Source organism: Struthio camelus, chromosome 1 (assembly GCF_040807025.1).
Source record: "Struthio camelus isolate bStrCam1 chromosome 1, bStrCam1.hap1, whole genome shotgun sequence".
Classification (NCBI taxonomy): Eukaryota; Metazoa; Chordata; class Aves; order Struthioniformes; family Struthionidae; genus Struthio; species Struthio camelus.
The window spans coordinates 223,197,097-223,221,413 of NC_090942.1; the positions used below are offsets into that span (position 1 = coordinate 223,197,097).

The following is a 24,317-nucleotide window of genomic DNA, read 5'->3' on the forward strand; positions in this document are numbered from 1 at the left end:
CAAAGAAACACCATGGCTTTTATTTTTCGCCGCGTAGAGAAGCGTCGTGCCCTAGCGTACAGAAGTAGCAGATTTGCCTTCTCTTCCCACCCCCAAACAGATAAAAGGCTTTTAATTTTTTAATATAAAAACAAGCCCCATGCCTTCCCCCTCCCCCCCATTAGATAAATATAAAAATAAAGACAACTCGTTTGCAAACGGACAGTTGTTTTAGGATTTTGTCCTGAATTCCTAACACAAACATTCACTAAGGAAAAGGTAACATGAAGTTAGTGGAAGGAGAACGGTAAAACGGTCCCAGACGCTACATGGCACAAAAGGTTTTACAAAGCGCTGCCAGGTGAAAGGGAGGAAGCCAACAGGGCATGGAGCGACAGTCTCCCTCCTGAAGGTCCCCAACGTGTAAGTCATCCTCCAAGATCCATGCCGGAGGTGACAGAAGCACAGAGGCAGGCACACAGACCAAGGCTTACTGCAGCTTAGACACGAGCTTCAAAAATCTCAGCTCCAAGATTACAAATCCTGCTCATCCAGAAATCAAATAGGATTTCAGGACAAAAACAGAGGCAATTAACTTTCTTTGCTATTTTACTTTATTGGCATTAATTTAGCATGATCCCAGGATGAAAGTCATGTCCGAAATCATTTCGTTTTCCTCTCCAGGGCCAAACTATCATGCAGCTTGGAGACCTCTGGTTCATAGGCCTCCATGACTAACGTTCCATTGTTATCAAAGAATTTAGCAATGGATTTGGTGAACTCGGCCTCCCTCTGCTGTTTGGTTTTTCCGCTGATGAAAGTTAGCTTCAAGGTGTATTTGTCATCGAACCTGAAGGAAGAGCAAAGCAAGTTCATAGCAAAACTTGTTAGGATTTGGCACAGCTGAGGTGTCACCAAAAAGCTGCTGGGAATCAACAAGCCACGTTCAGTTTGCACCAGGAGAACCCAACTGAGCAACCCTCGTCTTCGCTATGGGCAGAAATCCCCAGAGGAGGAAGTCCCGACACACAACACCCCACTGTACTGTATGAATTTTAACACAGTTAAAACGCTTATAATAACTCTTTATAAGAGATTAATTTTTCTCCTCCCGTTTAAAAAGAAGCAATAGTTGAACCAACTCCTCACCCCTATTCCATTTTTAGCTTGGGACTCCACTGTGCTAGAGTGAAACAGATTGATAGGCATGAAGAAATAGAGAAAACTTCTAGGATGATCCCAGAGATACTGATGGAAATTTCACTCATGAGACCGGCACATGCTCAGCCAGATGGCCTCAGACCACCCTTACTTCTGAGCAACATGCTGCGGTGAATATTAATCACAGGTTGCGCAGGGAGCAGAGTGCATGAGACACGCAGCAGCTGATTCGCTGCCAAAAGCTCGGGTCCCTATTGCAGAAATATCAGTATTTTCTCCCCCCCGGGTTGTTCTGCGTCAGTTATCCCACACGTAGGGATGGCTTGCGCAAGTCAAACAGCTTTTCTGCCCCACCGCGGAGCACATGGTAACCACAGCGAACAGATAATTGGAGGCTGGAGGTACCGCATGACCGTGCTTCCCTCTCCATGAGCCTGGCTCTAGCGGCAACAATACCGTTTGAGACTGGAGGACAACTGCCAGACGTCATCCGGGTCCATCCCCGCGGGATCTTTTCTGTGAGCCACGAGAAAAATGCTCTTTTCTTTGTATGAGGTATAAATGGTCAGGATTCCCATCATCACAAAATACGTTCAAGAAGTTAAGGAAGTTAAGGGAACAGAAATTGTACACGCAGTAATTTGAAGGTGTGCCAAGAAATTACTTGGATCTCTTGTCATTTTAGCCACCTTTTATCATTCCAAGCGGAGTGCTGGACTGATGTCTCATTAGCATGAACAGCTAAACTGAAAGTGTGTGACACTTCTAAAGCTCTGCGGTCGTACCAGACCGCTAAGCAATGCCTGAAAAATAACAAGGAAAGTGACAACACCCTAGACGCTTTCAGAAATTCCATTCAAGAAACAGCTACATAAAAAAAGCTACAGAAAATCATTAAGTAAAGCAGAAATCACAACAGTGAAATACTGTTTGCACTTACTCCACTCATTTTTGGGGGGTAACATCTGTACGAGATAGCTGGAAAGTGTGAGGCTAAATGAGTCACACAATTAATTACTGTGCACTTCTACTAAGCACAGAGCAAGCAATTAGTTTTTCTCATTTTTTGAATTACATCATTCTACGTGCTGCAAGATGAATCACCCCAACTTCCATGCTGAAAGCCAAACAGAGAAAACCTGTAGCCTTTACAAAAAAAAAAAAAAGGCAAAAAAAAAACAAACCCCAAACCAGCCAGTTAGTGTACATACAGCCAGTGACCCCCTGGTCTGCAGGGAGCTTCCAGGCTACTAGTTCACGCTGCCTCTCTGAGAGCGCCCTTGAAAGCGGGCCTGCCTGCAGTTCCTGGAGAGCACTGCTGATCCGTCACATACAGTTATGTCGCAAAACCTCTACAGACATCTGTCTTGCTAGAGTAGATGCAAACAAATCAGTGGCATGCCAACCCTGCGAGCCCAAACAGAAAAAAATAGCTGTGCCATCATAACAAACACTTAACTACGAATACTTCTTGGTATTTCGGTGTAAACTCACAATCATTTACAAGCTGATTTGTAGTGCTGCCTTCCTAAACTCAGCATCTGTTCCTCTTTGAGGGTAGTGCTGGCAAGAATTACTCCCACTTCACTTTTTCACTCTTGGTACTTGGTCTATTGTATTCGGAAAGAGCAGATGTCACTGTAACCTGACTACAGAAGGAATTTCACTATAATTCAAACAAAAACCAAAAAACCCTCTAAATTTTTGAGGGCTGATTTTCAGTTCGAGATTAACACATCAGAACTCAGGTGTCTCTATGTGCTCTTGATGTCCGAGGTCCAAGAAGTCACCTACTGCATGCAGTTAACCCAGACTTTGATGTTTTGCTGTCAGATAAATCACCCAGATGGGCATGGATTTGGCTGTTATATAAAGAACGTACACACGTAAAGGATATGATACAACACAAAAGGCAAGAACAGGTTTGGATTCAGGAAAGGGGTGCAGGTAATCCCAAATCAAAGCTACAATTGCAAAGAGACAAGAGATTGTGCAGATGATGAGACGGCCATCAATCAAACGGAAATTTTCCACATACTTGTACTTCTCCAGGAGAACCTGAGGAAGAAACAGGCAGTTGAGCTTATTTTGCGCTTTTATACATTTTACAAATTGCTTCTGTAAAGGATTTAGACAAAACAATCTAGATTATACAGGTAACGCAAACAGCAGCTTTATACATAATTGATGTCTGCAGCAGACATTGTAATAGTTGCTGTTATTCTAAGCTCCAATGCTGCTTTAGCCAGCTCAGATCCAGGGGAATTACAAAACACTCTGCAGAACTGGCAAGGACACTGGCACTTCACATACAAAACAGATTTTTAAAGGTTTAGCTAAATATAAAACCCTAAGAATTTACTTGGGCATAAAGGATTAGCGTAAGGGCTAAAGAGCCCCATTTTACTAACGCAAAACAATTCACTGAAACAATCCTGCAAGGGTCTAAGAAAGCAAAGGAACTACTGGGTAACCCATGATGACGCAAGGAAACACGCAGTAGCAAGCTAATCCTGGCCGTCTCTGTGCAATTTCGCATGGGCTTCCTTAAGAGTTTCATGCACAAAGGCTTAAATGTTTTCCAAGTGAGAGCAGTTGATAATCGCAGAAGGTACCTTTTTGGCAGAATCATCCAAAGAGTTTTTCACAGCTGAGCCATCCCATTTGTCAATTTTTACTGGCTTGTCATCAATCTTCCACTGCAACATAAACCAGAAAGAGTTAAGGGCCTCCAAAGAATTTGGCATTTCATCAATACCCTTGTTCCTGGACTGAACACAAAGATATGAGGCAACTCGGAAAAATACCTACGGAATAGCTTCGGTATATGAAAAACTGACCAAAGGTTAAGGGAATCCAATGCCTATGATACAGTTAGATTGCATTTAAAAATCACGTACTCCATTGCTAAAGAGACTTCTTACATCAGTTTTATTCTCATTTTGATGCAGTGTTTGCAGATGCTGCTGTCTGCCACAGAAAGCATCAGTTATGACTTAATCCTCCCCTTTGGATGTATTCACGCTTCTCAGCGAAGCCGCTACAGACAGACTCATTAGGAGCTGCCGACAGAAGCAGCCTTAACAATCCAGGCAGAAGCATAATGGCACAAACACGGAACGAAGAGAAGTTTCAGTCATCCTTCCGGAAGGAACCAAAACCACCCTGTAGCTCTTCCACATTCAGATTTTCCTCAGGCCGGTCCTCAGGGAAGTGGGTCCTTCATAAGCAATGAATTCCAGATACAAGTAGTCAGGCGGTTAAAGGGGATATTCTTCCTCTGAACGACATTATTCTTTAGTAACACTAAACTTCTTTTAGCCACAGGTGGATTTGTAAGTTTGAGCCTTGGCTATTTTAAGTGGTCTGTTATTTCAAGCAGTTATTTGTTAAGTGACTTGAGTTCGAATTTCAGATGTCATTAGAAGCAATTCTGAACTTGGCTAGTATCAGCATCTCCTGCTCCTCAAGTTTTCAAGTTGGATTTACTAAGTGCCTGTCTGAAGAGCTCATTTCCTTCTCTGAAAGGAAGGAAATCATTTTAAAGAAAGATGTAAAACCCAATCTTGCATAGGGAGAAGCGTGATTATCCTTCGGGGGTCAGCAGGTATGAATTACTACGTGCACTGGAAACGTGTACGCTTGCAGTAGCTAGTTTATGAGGGACAAAAGAAACAGTCAGAAGCATTTAAAATCAAAGACCAGTGGGAAACAACTCTCATATCAGTGAGAATCACAAGATGTTTTAGGAGGTCACTAGGCCACATTTTTACAGCTATCACTCCTCCCTCCCCCCCCCCAAGGTTAATAGAGCATAAACTACAAATGAAAGCAAAATCCTTTTCCATGGGGGGGGGGGGGAAAAAAAATCAAACAATTCTTTCAAATATCTATTTTCTTTATAAAAGTATCTACAACAGTTTTATTTCTTGCCCACTGCAATTCACAGAGGTGAAAATATCAGGAGGTACAGCAGGGAGAAGAAAAGAATACATATATTTTTCCCTAATAAGTGATTTGGAAGTGAAAAGCCTCCAAGTAACGACACCAGCAGCCTGTCCTCGTTTCCTTATCCCACTGATAAATCAAAAGATTTGAAAGACGCTTTGAAGAAAAATCATTCAGACTTGACCTCACTGCTCTCAAGAGCAGCCTCCAGTACTTGTGCGGGAGTGGAAGGAAAGCCAACAATCTGTTATTAAAAAAAAAAATAATAAAAATAAATGGTCCTGCCTGCCTGCCTGCAAACATACTTTGCTTAGCAAAACCCTAAAATGGAATACGTTTCTGAAACAGCACCAGCTACTTAAGCTGCAGGAGTCTTGTTACTTAAAGACAAAAATAAGTTGACTAGTATGACACTTGCCAAGGGGACACGGCACAGCTGGATTCGGTTCTGCTAAAGACACCAGCAACTGAACTAAAAGCTCAGATTTGACTATAGGAGAAAATTCTGTCCTTTATTATATTGACATAGCTCAAATGAAGGCAAGCCTTACCGAGGAGCGAAAGCCTCATTCAGCCTGCAGAGTCTATTACTGTTAGTGATGAAACACCATGAAAATACCCAAACCTTTAGAGCTGATCAATCTTCCCCTTGTTGCTTTTTACAAGTAATAATAAACAAGATAAATGTGTAGTTATGATAACACAAGAGACCTTAGCAAGCTGTTTTAGGGCTTTCTTCAAACCAGATCTGCCTTTAGGTATAGTTGTGATTTTTCAAAGGCCGCTAAAGAAATCTTTTTGAAAAAGTGAAAAAAAAAATCCAAGCAAATATTGATTAACGTTTTTCCACATTTCTAAGGCTAAAACAAGAAAATCCTTGGTGTAAAATTATGACACTATTCCCATCTTTCCTTAGGAGAAAAATGAGAGCAGGAATCCAGAAATACTTGAGAACCTATCATCAGTGTTTTATGATCAAATATTTAATATTAACATCACCTCTGAACATTGCACCCACTGGACAAAGCTTTTGTATTATAGAACAGGAAATCAGGTAACGTTTGAATGCGTCTGAATGTGCACGTACCAAATTAACAGCGAGAGGTATGGGAGGATCAGACCTGGCTCTGATACAAAACGGGAGAAAACGATGCCTGGATGCTGTCGCGACACCTGACCGGGAAGATGCTCCCTGTATTGAGTGGTGTTAATAAGGTTGGCCATTCCCCTGGGGTCTCTGCTAAATCCACTCCCAAGGATAAAAAACAGAGCAGAAAGTAGCCACATTTACTTATTTATGCATTTGTCCTCAGTGTTCACTACGAACAGGACTCATCTGACCAAACACACTCGTCCACCTCTGAGCTTGCTGCTCTTACGGGGAGCGGAGCTGAGGGTGCCAAGCAGGTATCTAAAATAGGTCAGATGAATCACACCTTAAAGCCAACCAGCATACTCTACCCACTCTAAAGGGAGCCTGGAAGATGTCTAGCTCAAATAGGGACGAGTACCACAGACATTGAAAGTCAGGTGAGAACTTCACATCTCCCGTCATAGCTATATACTGATCTAATTTTACTGCAGTGACTTTTTCATCGTCTGGAGTCTTTGTTTTTGGCAAAAGCATAGTTTAGCTGGTATTAAAGCACAATATCTCTATCATGGTGTCAAAATTCAAGTTTTTAATCTTATGCCTATTTTTTTCCTCCCAGAGCATGAAATCAAGGCCTATCGGCTAACCTGGGCAAAGCTTTGGGTGATGGCCATGCTACCACGGTTCAACTTAGAAGAGAGTCAGAGATTCGGTTGCGGCCTCTCCCACCAAGTGCTCACCCTCAAACAGAGGAAAGCCTCTACCTGCTCCAAGGTCTGCAGAATAGCCCAGCCTTGCACGTGGAGCAGGGGGAGAAGGTGAAGCTACAGTGACCTGAGGCTGTCCTGTGGAGCCTGGCAAATGGAAACAGTTCTGCTGCTCAGGCTCTGGCTAGCGGATTATATTTTTCAACTAGTTATTCATTTTGATCACTTCTGGCATGGGTTCAGAAGCTTCAAAAGAAAAGATAAGATTGAGCTCCAGTCTGAGAGAGAAAAAGCTCAATCATTTCAAAACAGTTTTTAGGCTGGCATGGCTTGACTCCTTGGTTAAAAAAAGATTATCGTGTCAGAACTCTTACTTTTCCTGAACATGTATGTCTTAACTTCTCATCAGGATACAACTGGCAATGGAAGAGAAATACAGTGTGCTACAACCAGGCACACCTAAGAGGTGGGTTGGGTACTTGAAAGCGTATCCTTGTAAGAATGAGGCTTCAGAACGGAGGCTAATATAGCTCGTGGCTTCCTTACTAAAACATACCTCCCCCCGCCCCCACAAAGAAACGGGAATGCCATTTCAAAAAGTCATAAAACCAATTTGATGCTACAAACACAGAAGGATCCCAGCTGTTCACACCCGGGTAAAGATGCTGCCTGCAGCTGAGTTGCGATCAGCTGGATTGTGACACGCAGCAACAGGGGAGCATTTTGCCCTTAGCTTCAGAAAAGAGAGAGCAAAACAAGTGCTTACTTTCACAGCTGCCATCACAGGACCCAAGTACTCACAAGACTCATTAGTCAGGCTATCACTTTCATTTAAATGCCTTCACAAATCTCCCTCACAAGCAGGGGGCAAGGGAAAATCCTACAGGATAAATCCAAGACGTTTATAATGTCAGAAGTAAGGCACAGCACAAACTTTAACTTTCTTCCTTGCCTTACTCCTCCTGCTGCTATTGTCAACCTCATTTACATCATACCCAATTTTAGACTGCTACATCTTCTGGGTAGCTAGCTTGTCTTCCAATATTGCTGTGAGGCTGACAGGCACTTTGGAGTATTACAAACATAAATAATCAAGTCGTACATTAAAGATTTGTTGCTGCTGCAAGTACACCACACAATGAACAGCGGCACAGACTACCTAAGTTCTTCAAGGGGAACAGTATTTCTGAACTGCACCTAATCTGTGTTGTCTATTATAAGGATAGAAAAAGGTAATCGCCTCTTTCTTACCACTAAAACCCAAACCTCTTCAAACTGGGACATATTTCCCATATTGCAACAAAGGGAGCTTGGATGAACCTCAGCAGATGATGCACATTGAATCCCTCAAGGCACAAAGCTCGACACTGCAGTGGATTGACTTTTCACGTAGGTAAGAGACTGCAGCTGACGGAGCAGCAAGTCCCCATGCTTCACACAAACCCTAAAGTAACAGTGGCATTTCACGTCACAAGCCTGGCAGAAGCACCATTTGCAACTGCAAGAGTCCAGAAACCACCTCACTACAGATTGATCCTATGATCTTCCTACACGTCTTGAAGAAACAATTGTAGTAAACTACCACGACATGGTAAACTACTAACACGGCTATTCACCCGCCCCTTCTCTAGAGGTAGGGATGTGGGGCCACAGTCTCCCCAAAATACCAGCGCTGCCTGACCGTACTCAGAATCAATGATCTCCAGTCCCAGACTGCTCCTTCTAAGGGGACAGGGGCGGAAGGCAGCAACAGTATGTGACAAACAGGAAGTGGTTTTAGTCCTTCAACTTGCACAGCTCAGAAAGGACGGATGCTCTGACGGTGGCTAAGCGCGGTTAGTAATTCAGCATTGTGCTGTTGTCAGGTCAGAGAAATAAATTAGTGAAATCTCAGGGAACTCTAGAGGACTGCAGTCAGTGCTGTACACCAATTTAAATTCACTGGGAGGGCACTCTTAGGTGGTCCTGGTTATATAAGAACAGGTCGGGAGGAACTACCTGATTTTCAGAAATGCTGAAAAAACATGAGCAGGACAAAAGAAAATGGGGTAATTAACATGCCAAGCTGCCTAAACTTATTCTGGTTTAGCTTACCGGTGAGGTACAAAAAGATATGATAGACAAGCAACCTATTCAAAGACATTAAAGCCTTGGCATACTCCATTATTCTTTCTGATTGAAAAAAAACTTGAGCAAATTAGGGATCTAAGACCACAGTTCTCCAGATAATACCTCAGCAATACATAGGCCAACTGTGCTACTGCCAGAGAGGACCAGAATTCATTAAAGTCACCTAAGGAGAGGAAACGAAGACATATAGACCAACAAGGGATGGAGAGGGAAAACAAAACAAAACATTATCAAGGATACGTATGTATTTAAGGTAGAAGCCCTGTTGAAGTCACACCAGTTTCAATATGCTGTTACTAAACAGTTCAGCTCCAGCACCAACAATGTATTTCTCCTACCAACTACTTCTCTTCTTTCTGAAACAACAACTAAGTACGCACTGAATACAGTAAAAATAGCAAGAACGCTTTGGGAGCATTATACCTTTTACAATTCTTGAAGTTTAACCACAAAGCGCTGTCATTTCCAAACCGAAAACTAAGCATATTCGCAGAGCATATCTTGAAATATGTCATTAGCATACCTTCCCCTAAATCATTCAATTCAGCAACCTAATGTATTACGTTAAAGAGGAGCCAGCGAATCTTACTTACGATAAGGGCAACGTCATCTCAAACTTAAAACAGATGCAAGAAAACTACACTCTGCAAACACCGCGGATTCACACGCAGGAAAACTATACTCTCCAATGGATTAACATGTATCGATTAAAAAAAACAAAAAAAACAAGGTGTTTTCAATTGCGGTCATCTGTGTTTTCCAGTTCAGAGAAAGACCGCAGATGTGCCGCCCCGAAGATCCCCCCTCCTGCCAGAGACGGGGGACAGAGATAACAGAGATAGAGACAGATAACAGAGATAGAGACATACCTGTTTGAATCTTGCTGTGGGGGGGGGTGGGGAGAAGAAAAGGGAAAGAAAAAGGGAAAAAGGGAAAAAGGGAAAAAGGGAAAAAGGGAAAAAGGGAAAAAGGGAAAAAGGGAAAAAGGGAAAAAGGGAAAAAGGGAAAAAGGGAAAAAGGGAAAAAGGGAAAAAGGGAAAAAGGGAAAAAGGGAAAAAGGGAAGCCTCTAGGTCTTTTAGTTTCTAGCACAGCTAGCAAAAGCGCAAAGCCAAACACGACGAAGATTTGTGACAGGAGCTCGTGGCTCCTTGAAGCCCGGCCGGGAGGGACCCACTACACACACGAGGTTTAATAAAGGAGTAAGATCAGGATTAGACCAGCCGAGCGGTGCCCCCGCTGGCCTGGGGCCGGCTGAGCCGGCACAACCGCAGGACGCCTGGGCTCCCTCCCCGCTTCCCTGGGCGGCTGCGATTTACCGCCCGAGCAGGAGGAGGAGGAGGAGGAGGAGGAAGGAGCCGCCGAGCGCCAGCCCCGCCGGGGAGGCCTCGAGCTGGCGGCGGCGCCGGGGACCCCCGCGAGGCTGGGGCCGGAGGGGCTGGATGAAGGCAGGAGGAGCGGGGGGGAGTCGCGTAGACCCGCCGCCGCCGCCCCCCACGCCGGGAAGGAGGGGGGGGGGTGTCCCGGGGCGCCGCACCTTGTCGAGCAGCCCGTTCCTGCCGCCTTTGGCCGCCATCTTCTCGCCGCCCCCCGCCCCGGCCGCGCGACCTGTTGGCGGCCGATTGGCCGCGCGCGCGCGCCGAGGTGGGGTTGGGGGGGGGGCGGGGAGGAGCTGAAGGGAGCGCGCGGGGCACGCCGGGAAGCGGAGTCCGGCCCCGCCCCGGCCGCGTCGCCGTTGCTATGGCGACGAGGCGGCGCCCCGCTGGGGGGACATGGCGGAGCCGAGCCGTGGGGAGTAGCGAAGGGTTTGGGGTTCCCCTCGGTCCCGGTCCCGCCTCCGGTCCCGGCCCCAGTCCCGGCCTGCGGGGTGAGGGAAAGGCGGCGCCGGCAACGGGGGGCTCGGCCTGCGTCCGGGTAGGGGAGGGGAGGGGAGGGGGCGTGGGCGAGTCTGGCACCGGGAGGACTGTGAACTCTATGATCCTGGGGGGGGTGTTTGTGTGAGGGTGTTCGTGGGTGTGGGGGGGTTGTGGCGGTGTGTGTGTGAGGAGTGGGTGTGTGTGTGTAAGGGGGGCTTCTGAGGGTGTTTGTGGGTGTGTGGGGGCTGTAGGGGTGTGTGTGTGAGGGGTGTGTGTGAGGGTGTTTGTGGGTGTGTGCGGGTTGGGTTGGGTGTGTGAGGAGTGTGTGTAAGGGGGTGTGTGAGGGTGTTTGTGGGTGTGTGCGGGTTGTAGGGGTGTGTGTGTGAGGGGTGTGTGTGTGAGGGTGTTTGTGGGTGTGAGGGTTGTAGGGGTGTGTGAGAGGAGTGTGGGTGTGTGTAGGGGGTGTGTGCGGGTGTTTGGGGGTGTGTGAGGGTTGTAGGGGAGTGTGTGTGAGGAGTGTGTGTAAGGGGTGTGTGTGAGGGTGTGGGTGTGTGGGGGTTGGGTTGGGTGTGTGAGGAGTGTGTGTGTAAGGGGGTGTGTGAGGGTGTTTGTGGGTGTGAAGGTTGTAGGGGTGTGTGTTTGTAAGGGGGGGTCTGTGAGGGTGTTCGTGGGTGTGTGGGGGTTGTAGGGGTGTGTGTGCGCCTGAGGACTGTGGGGTGTGTGTGTGTGTAAGTGGGGTGTGTGAGTGTTGTAGGGGTGTGTGTGAGGAATGTAAGTGGGGTGTGTGAGGGTGTTCGTAGATGTTGAAGGCGTATACAAGGTTGTAGGGGTGTATGTGTGTGAGGAGCATGTGTATGTGTATATGTGTGTGTAAGCAGGGTGTGTGAGGGTGTTTGTAGATAGTGTGTGGGTGAGATTGTAGGGGTGTGTGTGTGAAGACTGTACAGGTGTGTAAGTAGGGTGTGTGAGGGTGTTCATGGGTTTTTTGTGTTAGTGGATGGGTGTCAGTGTCAGTGTGTGTGTTAAGCATGTGGGTATGTATGTGTTGGGGTGTGTTTACGCTATGTGTGTGAGAAGTGTGTACTGGTGTGTGTGTTGGATGTGGGGGTATATATGTGAATGGGATACGTGAGGGTGTTCATGGATGTTTGTGTGCGGGTGTGTGGCAGAGTGGGGGTGCTGGGGTGTGTGTAGGGGTGCATGTGAGGACTGTATAAGTGTGTGTGTTGGGGGTCTCTGGGGTTGTATGTGTGTATATGGGTTTATTGCGTGTGTGTGAGTGGGGTGTATGGGGGGTTCACGGGTGTCTGGGCATGTGGGTTGTGTGAGTGTGTATCAGTGACGGTGTAGTTAGGCAGATATGTGTTGGGTGTGTGGCTGTATGTGTATGGTTCACATATTGCGTCTGGTACCTGCGGTGTTGTGTGAGTGGGGTGTGTGTGGGTGTTCAATAGGTGTGCATGGGGGGTGCGTATATGCCTGTGGCTTGTGTGGGTATGTGGGGTGAGTGTCAGTGGAGGGGAACAGGTGTGTGTATGTCGGGGGGGTGAGTGGGGTATGTGTGGGTGTTCATTTGCAGGGAGTGAGGGAAGGGGTCCCGCAGCGACTGTCCCCACCACGTCCGCACTGTGCCGAGCGTCGTTGCACCGTGGCAAAGTGGCAGCTCGCCGAGGCTGTGCCACCGTGGCGGTCGGGGCGGCCGTGCCAATGCAGCGCACAGCTGGCGAGGCGTCAGTCGGGGATGCCCGGAGAGGTGGCTGTGCTGTGTCGATGCAGTCGTCTCGGAGCAGAGCCGTGTTGTCGCAGGGGAGAGTTACCCTGAATGCTGGCACTGCGTATGAACACTGTAGTCAGACTGTGCTGTCTGACTGTTGCAGCACTGTTGGGGTGTGGAAACCCCATCTGGTGGCACTAGGAGATACAGCCAGCTCATGTGACCTCTTTGTGGTACAGGGACACAGTACAGGAGACTGCAGCCTCCACGGAGGTGCAGGGGTTGAAATGGCTCTTGTGCACAGAAGTGACAAAATCTGCAGCTTCTCCGTCTCGTCGGAGGCCTCGTTCTCTGAGGATCTGCGTCCGCTGGGATGAGACAGTTAATTGTCGATGCTTACGAGTGTATCGATAAACTCCAAAGTTTATTCCCAAGCTTTGAAAAGTGATGAAGGGGGTGATTTTTGCCAGAGCCTCAGCAGATTGCAACGGAAGGGAAGCTGGGGAAGGAGGGAGGAGCAAAGCAGAGACCACGCGAGTCACGGTCCACACAGACTGACTCGCACATGGTCTGAGGTCTGCGTTTTGCTCTCTTGCGTTTGAAAATAATGCCTCTACTCCTATCATCTCCTTTACTTTTTCATTTCAGGTGAAGTGATGCTCTTCATGTGTCACTAACAGTGTTCCTTGGCGTACAAAACTAATACCTAATTGGCGGCTGCCTCCGTAAAGGGCTGTTTACAGCTAAGTAATATTAGTGTCAATGACAACTGTAACCTGTTCATTTGTTTCCCACTCTTCCCAGGAGTACTGCGAACAAGATGGCTGCAACTGGACTGTACAAAATGGGTGACGGAAGCAGCTATGCAACTAACTGCTTCCCTGCCAGGAACATTTTGCGCACAAACAAAGAAGGTGACGTTTCTTTGAGTGCTGCTCATGAAGTCGCCCTGCAGAGTAATGTCGTGTCAGGCTCCGTAGGGCTCCGGTTGTCAAAGGCTTGGGACAGATCCACCACTTGTCCTGGTGTAATAGTGATACTCCAGTCTGTGCCTGGGATTTGGAGGCCCAGTAATAATAGAAAGAACGATGATAGACAATATAAAAAAAGCAGAATTTAAAACCGTGCCTTAGCATTTTTTAAAACTTCACTTGAAATGAAGACAGCAGGCTGTTTGGGGCACCTATCCAAATGTTGTCTCCAGCAGGCATCTCGGCACAATGACAGAAGGGAAGAGTGGTTATCCAGGCACATGGATAACACAGCGTGGTTCTCCCTCAGTTATTCTGCGCTAGAGCTTCTGTTTTGTCTCTGGGGCTTGAGAGTCAACATCTGTGAAATGCTTAGAAATGGCAGAAATGTCTTCTAATATTTGAGAAATGGTAGAAGGTTGGGAGAGAGCTACCAAGCTGGGCAGGAGGCTGGAGCACAGGACATGTCAGAAGAAGCTGAGGGAGCTGAGCTTGTTTTATCTGACCAGGAGGAGTCCGAGGAGGGATCTAATTGCAGCCTACCTGAAGGGCAGTTACAAAGGCAACAGAGCGAAACTCTTTTTAGTAGTGGCAGATGGTATAACTAGGGGCAAGGGCCACGAATTTCAGCTTAGGAGGTTGAGGTTGGACATTAGGATAAACTTCTTCCCTGGGAAGGAGTGCAGCTCTTGGCTGGGTTACCCTGGAGGTGGTGGAATTGCCATTCTTGTCTGCAAAAAAGCCACGGCTGACCTCATCTAATGTTGCTGATAGTCCAGCTTTGAGTGGGATTAGAGGCCTCCTGAAGGCTCTTCCAGCCCACTTCTCTACGTCTGCAAGCCTGTGGCTCTGTTTACGTTTATAAAGCAGCATGCTTCTCCCCTTCCATGGCTCTGGCTGCAGCTTTGATATTCCTATCTTAAATAATATGGTCACTGAATATTTTATATTCCAGTGTTTCTACATATAAGAGGATTTAAAAATGATGGATTTCACTGTCAGGCTGAAATCCCAGGCCGAATGCAGCTGCTTGGCGAATGGCTTGTTCGGAGGGTCACGCGCTTACCTTGCCATCTCTTTTGCCTTGGCCTGTCCTTGTGTCAGGGGCTGGGTGCTGGCTGCTGGCACGCAGAACTACCAGGAGGGCCCGGATCGAGCAGGGAATCCCTGGAGAGAAGCATCAGAAGAGGAGAAAGCCCCAAAGTTCGGCCTCTGCAGAAGAAGACAATATCCTAGATGAGCCATTTCTGGTGAGCGTAGATTCCCTGTTATTGTCTAAACCAAGTGACAACGCGTCCTGGCCTTGTGGGGGACCTTGTTGGTGGACAGACGCTGTAGCTGCCTCTCCTCCCCATCTCCATGCCATGCCATCTCCACATTCATGGGCGCTCCAGGCGCTCACCCTCTCCCCCTCACTGTGGTTCAAGGCACCAGGTGCCCCACACAGATGGGGTGTCCTGCCGTGAAGGAGAGGACAGCTGAGATCTGGTTTGGGGGTTCAGGTCCTAGGACACGGCATACAGGATTGCTTACATAGGTGGTGCAGGGCTAAGCTTTTGCTTTTTCATTTTTCCAGATGAAGCATCACTGTTTGAAGAACCCTTCTGACTTGTGCTCTGTGAATATAAGCAACCAAAATCTGGTCTCTGTGAGTATCAGAGACTCAGGAAGTATTAGGGAACTACCTTAAATATTGAAAAATTTAGCACATGAGTGTCCAGACATCAGACAAAACACATATTAGAACCCAGGCATATTTCCTGCACAAGAAAGCTAACCAGCCAGCCATGAACAGGCCTGGATGATTTGTCCTATAAACCTTTGGATCATGTCTTTGTAACAGAATTAACTTGGTCTTCATCAGGTGTAGCCCTTTCCCCATTTACACTGACTCACAAAATCCTTTCCTCTGGGTTCATGGGTGGTGTTTACTTAAGCTGACAGGCCATGGTGGGAATTAAACGTCAGCTCAAGAAGTGACTTGTATTTGAGCTGGCGACTAACCTGCAGTGCAAAGAGAAAATGAGCTGAACTGCTGATAATTATTTTAGTGTCTTTTTAGGGTTCTCTTCCGGTGCTGCGAAAGACAGATGTGTTAAATCATAGAGTGGCAAGGTTTGTTGGGTCACAAGTGAGCATGAGATACACCCTAGGAGTCCTGCAAGGCATACAGGGGAGCGAGGTCAGCAGTGACAGCACAGACAGGGCTTCGATTTGGGGCTGAACTAAGCCAGGTCTTTTGAATGTCAGTCACTGAATTAACTCTGCGTTAGAGGCGTACTCACAGAGAGCTGTGCTCCATAGTCAGAAAAACAAAGGAAGACCTAATTATGAGAAATGCTGTGATTTAAGGATTGTGGAAAAAATAAGAAAGAAGAGATCCAGTTGCTTCAAACTAGTTTAGGGCTGGAGCTGACTGATTTTTTTCCTATACTTTTTTTAGGCTAAAGAAGATGATTTTGAGAAATTTGACTGTGTTGCTTTTATAAACGCTGCAGAAAACCTGTTGACATTAGGTAAGGGATTGCATTACCAGAAACAGATAATTGCTTTTAAACCCAGGAGCATGATATAAGGAGGTTTATGCTTGTCTACACTCAGGTCTAGAGCTTTGCAGAGTCTTAAGATACATGCACATATAGCACTTCTTTGCAGGACTGCTTCCTTTCTGTTACTGAGCTGAAATCCTTGCACTGATTCCCTTTATGGTAATGACAATTGTATGCCACTGTGTTCTTCTTTTCATTATTAGAAAACAAAGCTCTTTACAATGAAAATCCTCATTTAATATGTAGAAGCACAGAATAGTGAAATGACTTGTTCCAAATGCCCAGAAGGCTAATGGCAGAACTGGGAGCTGAATCCAAATAAGTGTCATGGGCTCAGCTATTCTGAAGAGGAAAAAGGGAAATACTGTTATAGGTGGTAAAACATAAGTTAAATGTGCTGTCAGTGACTTCCAGCAATAATCCAATCTGGGGTGGAAACAAATGCATGAAAGTAAACGAGATGTCTAAGTAGGAGGCTACTGGTCATCATCTAATTGAGCCTGCACTTTCTTTCAAACACAGCAACTGATAATACTAGTCCCAGTCTTTCTTGTTGGTCTCTGTCTGTTCCAGACCTGGATAAGACATGGCTTGTTCTGTTACTGTGGTTCCTTACAGGAGCATTGTCTCTTCTACCCTTGCAGAGGCATTTCGGAAGTTTCCAGAACTGCGGGAACTGGAACTTTCCTTGAATGGACTAAGAAATCTGAAAATCACTGCTGGAGACTTCCTGCATTTGGAAGTAAGATGAGGGGGATCTGACACCTTATTTATCTCCTCCCTAGTGTCACGCTGAAGTGTAACACCTAACATGAATATGTGCTTCTGCAAGTGTGAGTTCTCTGAAACTGTGTGGTAATTATCTCTTCCTGCTCCCTTGTGAATCTGGGATGTGCCTTCCCTTGCGTCCCTCAAGGACCTTCATGGCTTGCTGCTTCTTGCAAAGCAAGCATCCTCACAGATCCCCATTGCTCAGCCCCTTGCCACATGACTCCTTGTTTCCTCCACCATTGGCCTCTCCCAACCCTTTGCCGCAGGATCTGCTTTCTAGGACCCTTTCCATTCAGTCCATCACAGAGTCCCCATACCAGATCTCATTGTCCTCCTCGTCTTCTGTCCTTCTTTCACTCCTAATAGATCCTAATCCTGACGTGCCAGGCAGTCTGTCATTCACTGGTGTAATTCCTTGCACTTGCTGGCTGCTCTCTCACTCACTGCTCTGTGGTCGTGTGCACATTCTTTTCACAGTCCTCTTTTCAGTGAGATCCCTCATGGGCACCTCTTACCATTAACGTCTTCCACCTCCTCTTGGCAGGATCTCACAGAGAGGTCTGCTGTGGCTGCCATCTCCTCCTCCTCCCATGAGAGCTCTTGAGGGCCCCATCACACACTCCTTCACAAGATGACGTTTTTGGAACATTTGTCCCTGTACACCTCCCCTTCCTCCTCCTCACAGTAAGATCCCTCACGTGGCTTTGTTGCTGCCCTCTTTTCCCCCTTGCGTCACTGCCCTCCTCTTGCGCAGCGAGAGCCTTTGCAGCTCCCTCTGTCTTCCTCTTCCCTGTAGATCCCTGTAGTCACAGCTTCCCATCACTGTGCATGGCTGCCATGTCCTTGCCTTCTTGTAAGAGGTCTCTTTTGGACCCTTTAATTGTCTTTCTTCTCTTTCCCCTCACAGTGAGATACCGTATTGATCCCCATTACCATCCTTCTCACAATGAGATCCCCAAAGGGGCTTCATTACTGCCCTCTGCCTTCTCCCTCTCGGTCCATGTCCTCCTCCTCACTGTGAGATCCCATGTGAATCCTCATCTCCCTTCTCTGCCAAGTTGCTGATTTTCCCTTTCTTTATTCAGTGCTGCATGGTTTCTGAGGTTCTGTGGCTGCACTCTTCCTCCTCCTCTGTAAAGAGCCCTTTACCCCCTCTCCCCAGCACTGTGCAGTCCCTGGGGAACTGTTCTCCTCCTCTGAGATGCTGGTTAACCTCCTTTGGGTTACTGTCCTCCTCTTGGTGCTATGTGCAATCCTCACACATCATTGTAGACCTCCTGCTGCTCTGCATGATCCCTGGCAGGTCCCCATCCTCCTCCACACTGTGGTCTACCTCCATGTATTCCATCCTCCTCCTCTCCAAATGGGTGTCTGCAGCTCCCCTAAGTTATGGGCTGCCTCTAACACAGCAAAGGGCCAGTTTGGTTAAAAAAAATGCAATACAACAAAACCCCCTCTAAAAAACACTGGAATCAAAGTAGATCCTAAAAACAAGCATATGCAGCTGGAATGAAGGGCTGAAGTTGTCCTCCCCCTCCAGCCTCGGGTGGCTCTCTGCTACAAAAAGCTCAGTCTCTGACTCAGCAGTACTGGCCTTATTTAGGCTTGCTGTCTTCAGGGAGGTGTCCTTGTCCAAATTTCTCTCTCTCAATATTCACAGGGTTTTTTATTGCTGCTGAATATAAAGTTTTGTCTTAAAAGGCTTTTTTCTTCTTGTCTCATTCAAGGAATTGTTTGTGGTTTGGCCCTTGGCTCCTTGGTACTCTGACAGTGTGGCTCCCTGTGCTGCTGGGATCCTGGCCTTCCTCCTGCTTGCAGGCTTTGGGAGACCCCAAGCCCCATGAAACATGGGAGAGGTGTTTCCATATCCTATGACACAGAGGGTGGAAGGCCCACCCATTCCAGAGCTTAGCACTTTTGGTGACCTGCTCAAGCGTGGCTCAGCCAGTGAGCGTATGCCTAAGTTTTGGGGAGGCAGATTTCCAAAGCTCCTGAGGCCAGGGCTGATGTTGTCCATCCCTGTGTGCAGTCATGTGAGCAGGCCCATCACTGGCATCAACTATGAAAGGTGTGGATGGGGCCTATCGCTGCATATTCTCCATCTAAACTTCCCTTCCTATGATGCCCCCTTGGATTCCAGCACGGTCTAAAACCAGTGGCCTCCCATCTGCTGACAGTCTGGGAGAAGACAGTGCTGGGAGGCCTGACTGGAAATTCATGTTCATTTGATTTGGAAGTGCTCTGAGCTGCTCCCAGAGCAACGCAGCCTATTTTAACGGTCCAGCACAACTACTCCTATTCACGTGTCCTAGAAACTTCATCTTGTGAATCACCTCGCAGCAGGGTCTGTTCTCTTGCTTTCTCATGACTGTTGTCCCATGAGTCACGTGTGAGTGAGGGACCAGCCCAAAGCACTTCTGCCAAGGTGCAGAGTCCCACAGCTGTCAGTAAAGTCACTGCAAGTCAAACATATTCAGCATCACCCTAGGCTGGGTTGTAGCATAACCAAAAGTCTAGTCTAAGTGTTAATATGTACCTGGGAAAAGCCAGCGGAGACCAGTATATGGGCTTATTCTTTGCTCCATAGGCTTGTCTCTTCTGTTTCTCTCAGGGTCTGGACCTCTCATACAATAATTTATCCCCTGAGGATATTTGGACTTTGGGAGATTTGTCCCAACTCAAGGTCCTTCACTTGACGGCCAACGGGCTTCGGTCGCTGCCTCCTGACCTGGCAGGCTCGTGGGAGTAAGTGCGCACAGCAAGTGCTGCTTCGGTCTGGCAGGAGCATTTCCGGCACTCAGCCAGTGGGATACGTAGGGTGGGCAGGCAGTGTGGTGGAGTAGTGGTCCTGGTAACGTAGTGGTTACGGCAAGGGTGGCCGGCCCAGACAGTAGGGCTCTTTTCTTGTGAGCTGAAGGGTCAAATAGCCTAATGGCTGATGCTAGGTGGCAGGGAAGTGTCATCCCAGCTCAGCTCATCCCAAATCCAGCACCACTATGCATGAAAGCTGCTGGTCTCAAAAGACCCTTTGCTCCAGCATAGCACCACATTGCCCGTGCTGGCAAGCAGAGCTGGAGATACCTGGCAGGTCTGTGTAAGGGTCTCAGGACGCAGCCTCCTTACTGAGCACGTGAAGGCCAAGGGCGTGTGAGGAGCCCCCTGGTCAGATCCTGTTCGGATGGGCACGTGCACCCAGGGTGGATTCCTCCTGCCTGGTGCTGGGACTGACCTGATGCCCTGAGCTAGTGACCCAGGGAACCTGCTGTCATCGGTGGCTAGAGAGGGACCTGTTTGGGGCACCCTGTTTGGTGGCCAAGCCACAGGAGTAGGATGCTATTTATTCACCATTAATCAGACCCTTCACAGACAGCGTAACCAGAATCACCACTTTGGACTGATTCAGTTCAGCTGTTTTTAGGTAGGATATCACATTTCTATTGAAAAAATGAAAAAAGCCCCAGCCCAGTCTCACAGTGGAGTGAGTGGATACATCTTCCCCATGTGACAGCAGATGATGTGTTTTTCACCTGCCCTTGCCTGAGGATATTATTAACGAGTCTCTTTGTATTCACAGCTCTGCTCATTTAAGGTTTCCGTCTCTAGAGGTCTTGTTGCTGGATGACAATCGCCTGTCAGACCCGTGTGTCTTTGTGAGCCTGTCTAATCTCTGCAGGTAAGGCAGTACCTGGCAGCAGATGGCTCTGGCTTTGTGGGCTGGCAGCTGCTTCTGTCAGCTGTTGCACAGAAGCAGGCGTAAAATGAATAACAAAATCTTTGTGATTCATTTGGATATTTCCCTGTTTAGTCTCTCTGGTATTGAAAAAATGACTGAGTGAAAGCAACAGCCTGCTGTAAAATACAGGCTGGCCAAAACCAGCAGGTGGCTCGGTAGTTCAGAACCGGCCCTGGGCGTTTGCTGGTCTCCAGGTGTGATTTGAGAAATGGCAGTTGCTTTCTCCATTTTCGTTTCTTTGCCCCAGATTTGTCCTTCATTTCAGTGCAGCAGCATTAGGAAAGACTGTGGCTCAGCGCCCTCTGTTTAACGGGAGCTTTAGTGATTCAGCCGGAGAGAAGAGTCACTAGAAAGGGAGGTGGTTCACGTGCCCCTTGGCTGGGCTGCGGTGGGTTTGGGTGCAGCGCAGAGAGCTTCTCCCCTTTATTTTGTGCCTCCTCCCAGTGCTGTGAACTAGAGGTGGGAATTGGGTCTGAGAGAGGTCTGGGGGTCTCGACTGCAGAGTTTTGGGTTTCTGCTCTTCCCTAAGCTATCCTGTGACCTTGGTCAAGTCAATTGGTTATGTTATACTTCCATGGGAAGGTGGAACGTCGTTAGGGAATCCCAGTGGCACTGCAGCTCGTCAGAGCCCTGGGTGATTTAATGAACTGCCCTGATGTCTCCATGGCCATTACATTGTAATCAAGAGATGAGTGAGGTGATCCTTGGGCTGATCCGGGGAACCCCAGTCCCTGGCTGCAGGGGAATGCTGGGCTCTGCGCTGGCCTGGGCCCAGGGCTGAGATTTTATGTGTCAGGAGTGGAGAGGGGATGGGTGCAGCGGGAAGCAGGTGTTGCGGATGCCTTTGCACCGCTGCTGGGAAGCACAGCTGGGAGGCAACAGTGAGGAGGCAGCTCCAGGGACAGCTCCTGCTCAGCGGGCATCGGGGCGAGCAGATGCCACTGTGTGTGCACTGCTAGTAACCATGACATTTCTCGGGCATGTCCTTTTCTGACAGCCTGAGGGAACTGAATCTGGACAAGAATGAGATTTCAGCTGTCCCCTACCTGCATCAAGCAGAGAGCACACACTTCTTCCTCCACCCGGCGCTGGATGACAACAGCTTCAGAGCAGAGTGGTACAAGTCCCTGAGCAGCCTCAGGCAGGAGGCCCAGCCACCACAGCGCAAGGGCACAGACGGGCCAGCAGAGCTGGAGGCGAAGAAAGAGCAGCTCGAATATGTCGTGTTACAGAACACCAGGCATCCAGACCGGACAGGTGAGCAGCTGCTGCCTTCCAGGCCTCTTGCTGCCCTCACTGAAACTGTGGAGCATTTTCCATTCATTTCAGTGGGAGAGGGCTCAGTTATGCTAGGCTGGTTCTGAGGCCTTCCAGATCTGCCAGATGTTTACTAGCGAGCAAAACTACTTGGTAAAATTAGAGCAGTGAGGGAGGGATGCATGGGACCATTTTAGACATCTGAGCTGACCTATACTGTCTCTCTGTAATTACTGGGAGCGATAGGTACATCTAGGACATAAATCACCCTAAAATTGACGTTTCTTGCTCAGACAGAAGTGCCCCGTTCTCTTTCCTGGCCCTCTCCAGGGTGGTTTGCCCCAAAGGAGACATTGTGCTCTAGGTGGGAGAAAACCTGGCATAAGCACTGGAAGAAATTCAGATTACGAAACTTATTTCTGTGGCTGCTGAACAGGCAGGGGTGCAAAGGGACTGAAGGGAGAAACGTTTTGTGGGTAGGTTGCCCGTACACAGGTCTGCAGTGCTGGCTCAGGCAGGTCAGCTCTCACCTCTCCGATGTCCTTACTGAAGCATGGTGCACACCAGTCACGCATGGATCCTGGAGGTTGCCTTGTGTCTCCTGTGTGGATCGGGCCGTGATGGAGGCTGCCACTGGGGCTCCTCCAAGGATGTCTTCTGTCCCCTGACTTGGTGCACCAGTCCCTGTTGTTGGGTAGGTCACAGAGCAGCCCATGGTGCAACTTCTGGTGCTGGCCTAGCTGTGGCAGAGCGCGAGGTGGGAAAGGCCTTGTGTTCACAGACAAGACTTGGAATCAAAATTTACTTGAGGGGAAATCCTGGCTGCACTGAAGCCGGTTAGCGGGGTTTCTACTGAGTTCAGGGGGCCTGTTCTTCAGCTCAGTGTGATGGGGCTGTCAGCAAGCCTGCTACCTTGGGGACACCCTGCCATTGAGCTAGGCCCTGGCTGATGCTAGCTTGCTTTCCCTGCGTAACTCCAGCCTTGCTGCCCAGCACCTAGCTGCATGCACGGCACTGAGAAACCATCGCTTTGCTTATGTTTCATTGCAGAGGTCGTTTTTAATTCTGGCTCTCAAGAACGCCCAGTGCCGGTAAGAACTGTTGGCTGATCTGTGGTTTAGGCTTTGCGCTCTAAAACTTCCCTTCCCCAGGCCTCTCTCTGAGATGAGCTGTAGTAAATTCATTGGTATCGCGGAGACTCCGGCTGCCTGCAAGGCCTGCAGTCGGTGTCTTCCGTCTTCAGGGCAACTGGGAGCAAATTTTCCCATCATTGAGGGACACTAGCTTAAACTTGTATCACTTTCAAATGAAAGCTGGGTAGTTGTTTGCTCGTGACTGTACAGCCCTATGCAGGGAAGCTGGGTTTAACTGATGTGATTCCCTGCGGATCTCCTGCAGTAATGTGATAGGCCAAAGTGAGCTGTCATGAGATACCCTCCACAGCAGGTCTGAACTGAAAACTCTTCATTGCTGTTTGAATCACCCATGGTAGCTGAGTTTGGGCCCAGGAATGTTATATACTGAGGGATGGGCTGTCTAAGTTAATTTGCCCTTTATGCTTATATTGTGCCCATCGTACAAGAGTTTCTAATGACTTTTTAGGCATGCGGCAGGGAGCAGGAAGGAAACGAGTGCTGGATGTCTTTCTCCTTCCTCTTGCCGTGTCCCTGGCGAAAGGATGCGAGTTTCCCAGTGCGATAATTTTACAGTCCCTTTCACAATCCACCAAGCATGTAATGAACAAGGCTGATACCAAACCGCCACCAGCTGATTCAGCGTTGCAACCTCACTGTGGCTGTAAGGGGCCGTTGTGCTGTGAGATACCATTCCTCAGCCTGTCTGGAGTCTCACACCAATACTCAATGCCTGTCTGTGCCTGGCTCCTCGGATCCAGTGTGAGCCCTCAGATACAGCTACTCCAGCACACCTGAGACGAGGGCACTGGCTCAGTGCTGGGGTTGGTGTCAGAGCGGGAGAAACCCCAGATCCCTTGCGTGCTCCTCTAATCCGTAGGCTTCATCTACAGCACTTTCCCAATGAGGTTTCCTTACCCTTAGCCTCTTGTTAATCCCTTCAGTGTGTGGTGGTGTGACAGCAGTAAGGTGTCACCATGCACATGCATAGCAGTGTCACTGTTCACCTTCTCCCTCTCTCCTTAAGGGCGTTCCTGGGGATGGATGTCCTTCTGCCTCAAAGACTCTGCCCGCTCCCGCCGCACGCAGAGACATTTGTGCTCCCTTTCCTGAACTGAAGCATCTCAGCTTGGCCTTCAACAAGGTGATTGGAGCCCTCTGACTTTGGCTAGAGGTGAAGACCTGGGTTTAGTGCTGCTGGAGACACACCCAGGCCTCTAGCTGCCACTGCAGAAGGGCACAGGTCTCCTCTGGCTCTGAGTCAATCTGCCAGCCTATGGAGACATCTCAGACATCCAAGGTCTTTCAGATGGGGCT

At 48.2% G+C, this 24,317-nt stretch overlaps 2 protein-coding genes across 3 annotated transcripts in view; one reads left to right on the forward strand and one right to left on the reverse strand.

Moving 5' to 3' along the window:
- SPCS2 (signal peptidase complex subunit 2) lies at positions 1 to 10,932 on the reverse strand. Its single transcript, XM_068930828.1, has 5 exons — positions 10,554 to 10,932; positions 3,756 to 3,839; positions 3,038 to 3,198; positions 1,597 to 1,731; positions 1 to 829 (listed from the first exon to the last, which is right to left on the reverse strand). The coding sequence occupies exons 1-5, from the start codon at positions 10,590 to 10,592 to the stop codon at positions 643 to 645; spliced, it is 606 nt and encodes a 201-aa protein (XP_068786929.1). The 5' UTR covers positions 10,593 to 10,932; the 3' UTR covers positions 1 to 642.
- XRRA1 (X-ray radiation resistance associated 1) overlaps positions 10,754 to 24,317 on the forward strand; it is a 21,237-nt gene continuing 7,673 nt past the window's right edge. The window contains exons 1-11 of one of the 2 annotated variants that reach the window (XM_068930824.1): positions 10,754 to 10,883; positions 13,391 to 13,500; positions 14,662 to 14,807; positions 15,134 to 15,205; positions 16,001 to 16,073; positions 16,751 to 16,848; positions 19,489 to 19,622; positions 20,452 to 20,550; positions 21,608 to 21,867; positions 22,918 to 22,958; positions 24,028 to 24,144. In XM_068930824.1, the coding sequence (XP_068786925.1) occupies positions 13,407 to 13,500; positions 14,662 to 14,807; positions 15,134 to 15,205; positions 16,001 to 16,073; positions 16,751 to 16,848; positions 19,489 to 19,622; positions 20,452 to 20,550; positions 21,608 to 21,867; positions 22,918 to 22,958; positions 24,028 to 24,144 (1,134 nt within the window). In that variant the 5' untranslated portion in view covers positions 10,754 to 10,883; positions 13,391 to 13,406. The remainder of the gene's footprint in view (positions 10,884 to 13,390; positions 13,501 to 14,661; positions 14,808 to 15,133; positions 15,206 to 16,000; positions 16,074 to 16,750; positions 16,849 to 19,488; positions 19,623 to 20,451; positions 20,551 to 21,607; positions 21,868 to 22,917; positions 22,959 to 24,027; positions 24,145 to 24,317) is intronic. The other variant, XM_068930825.1, reaches the window with a different exon arrangement.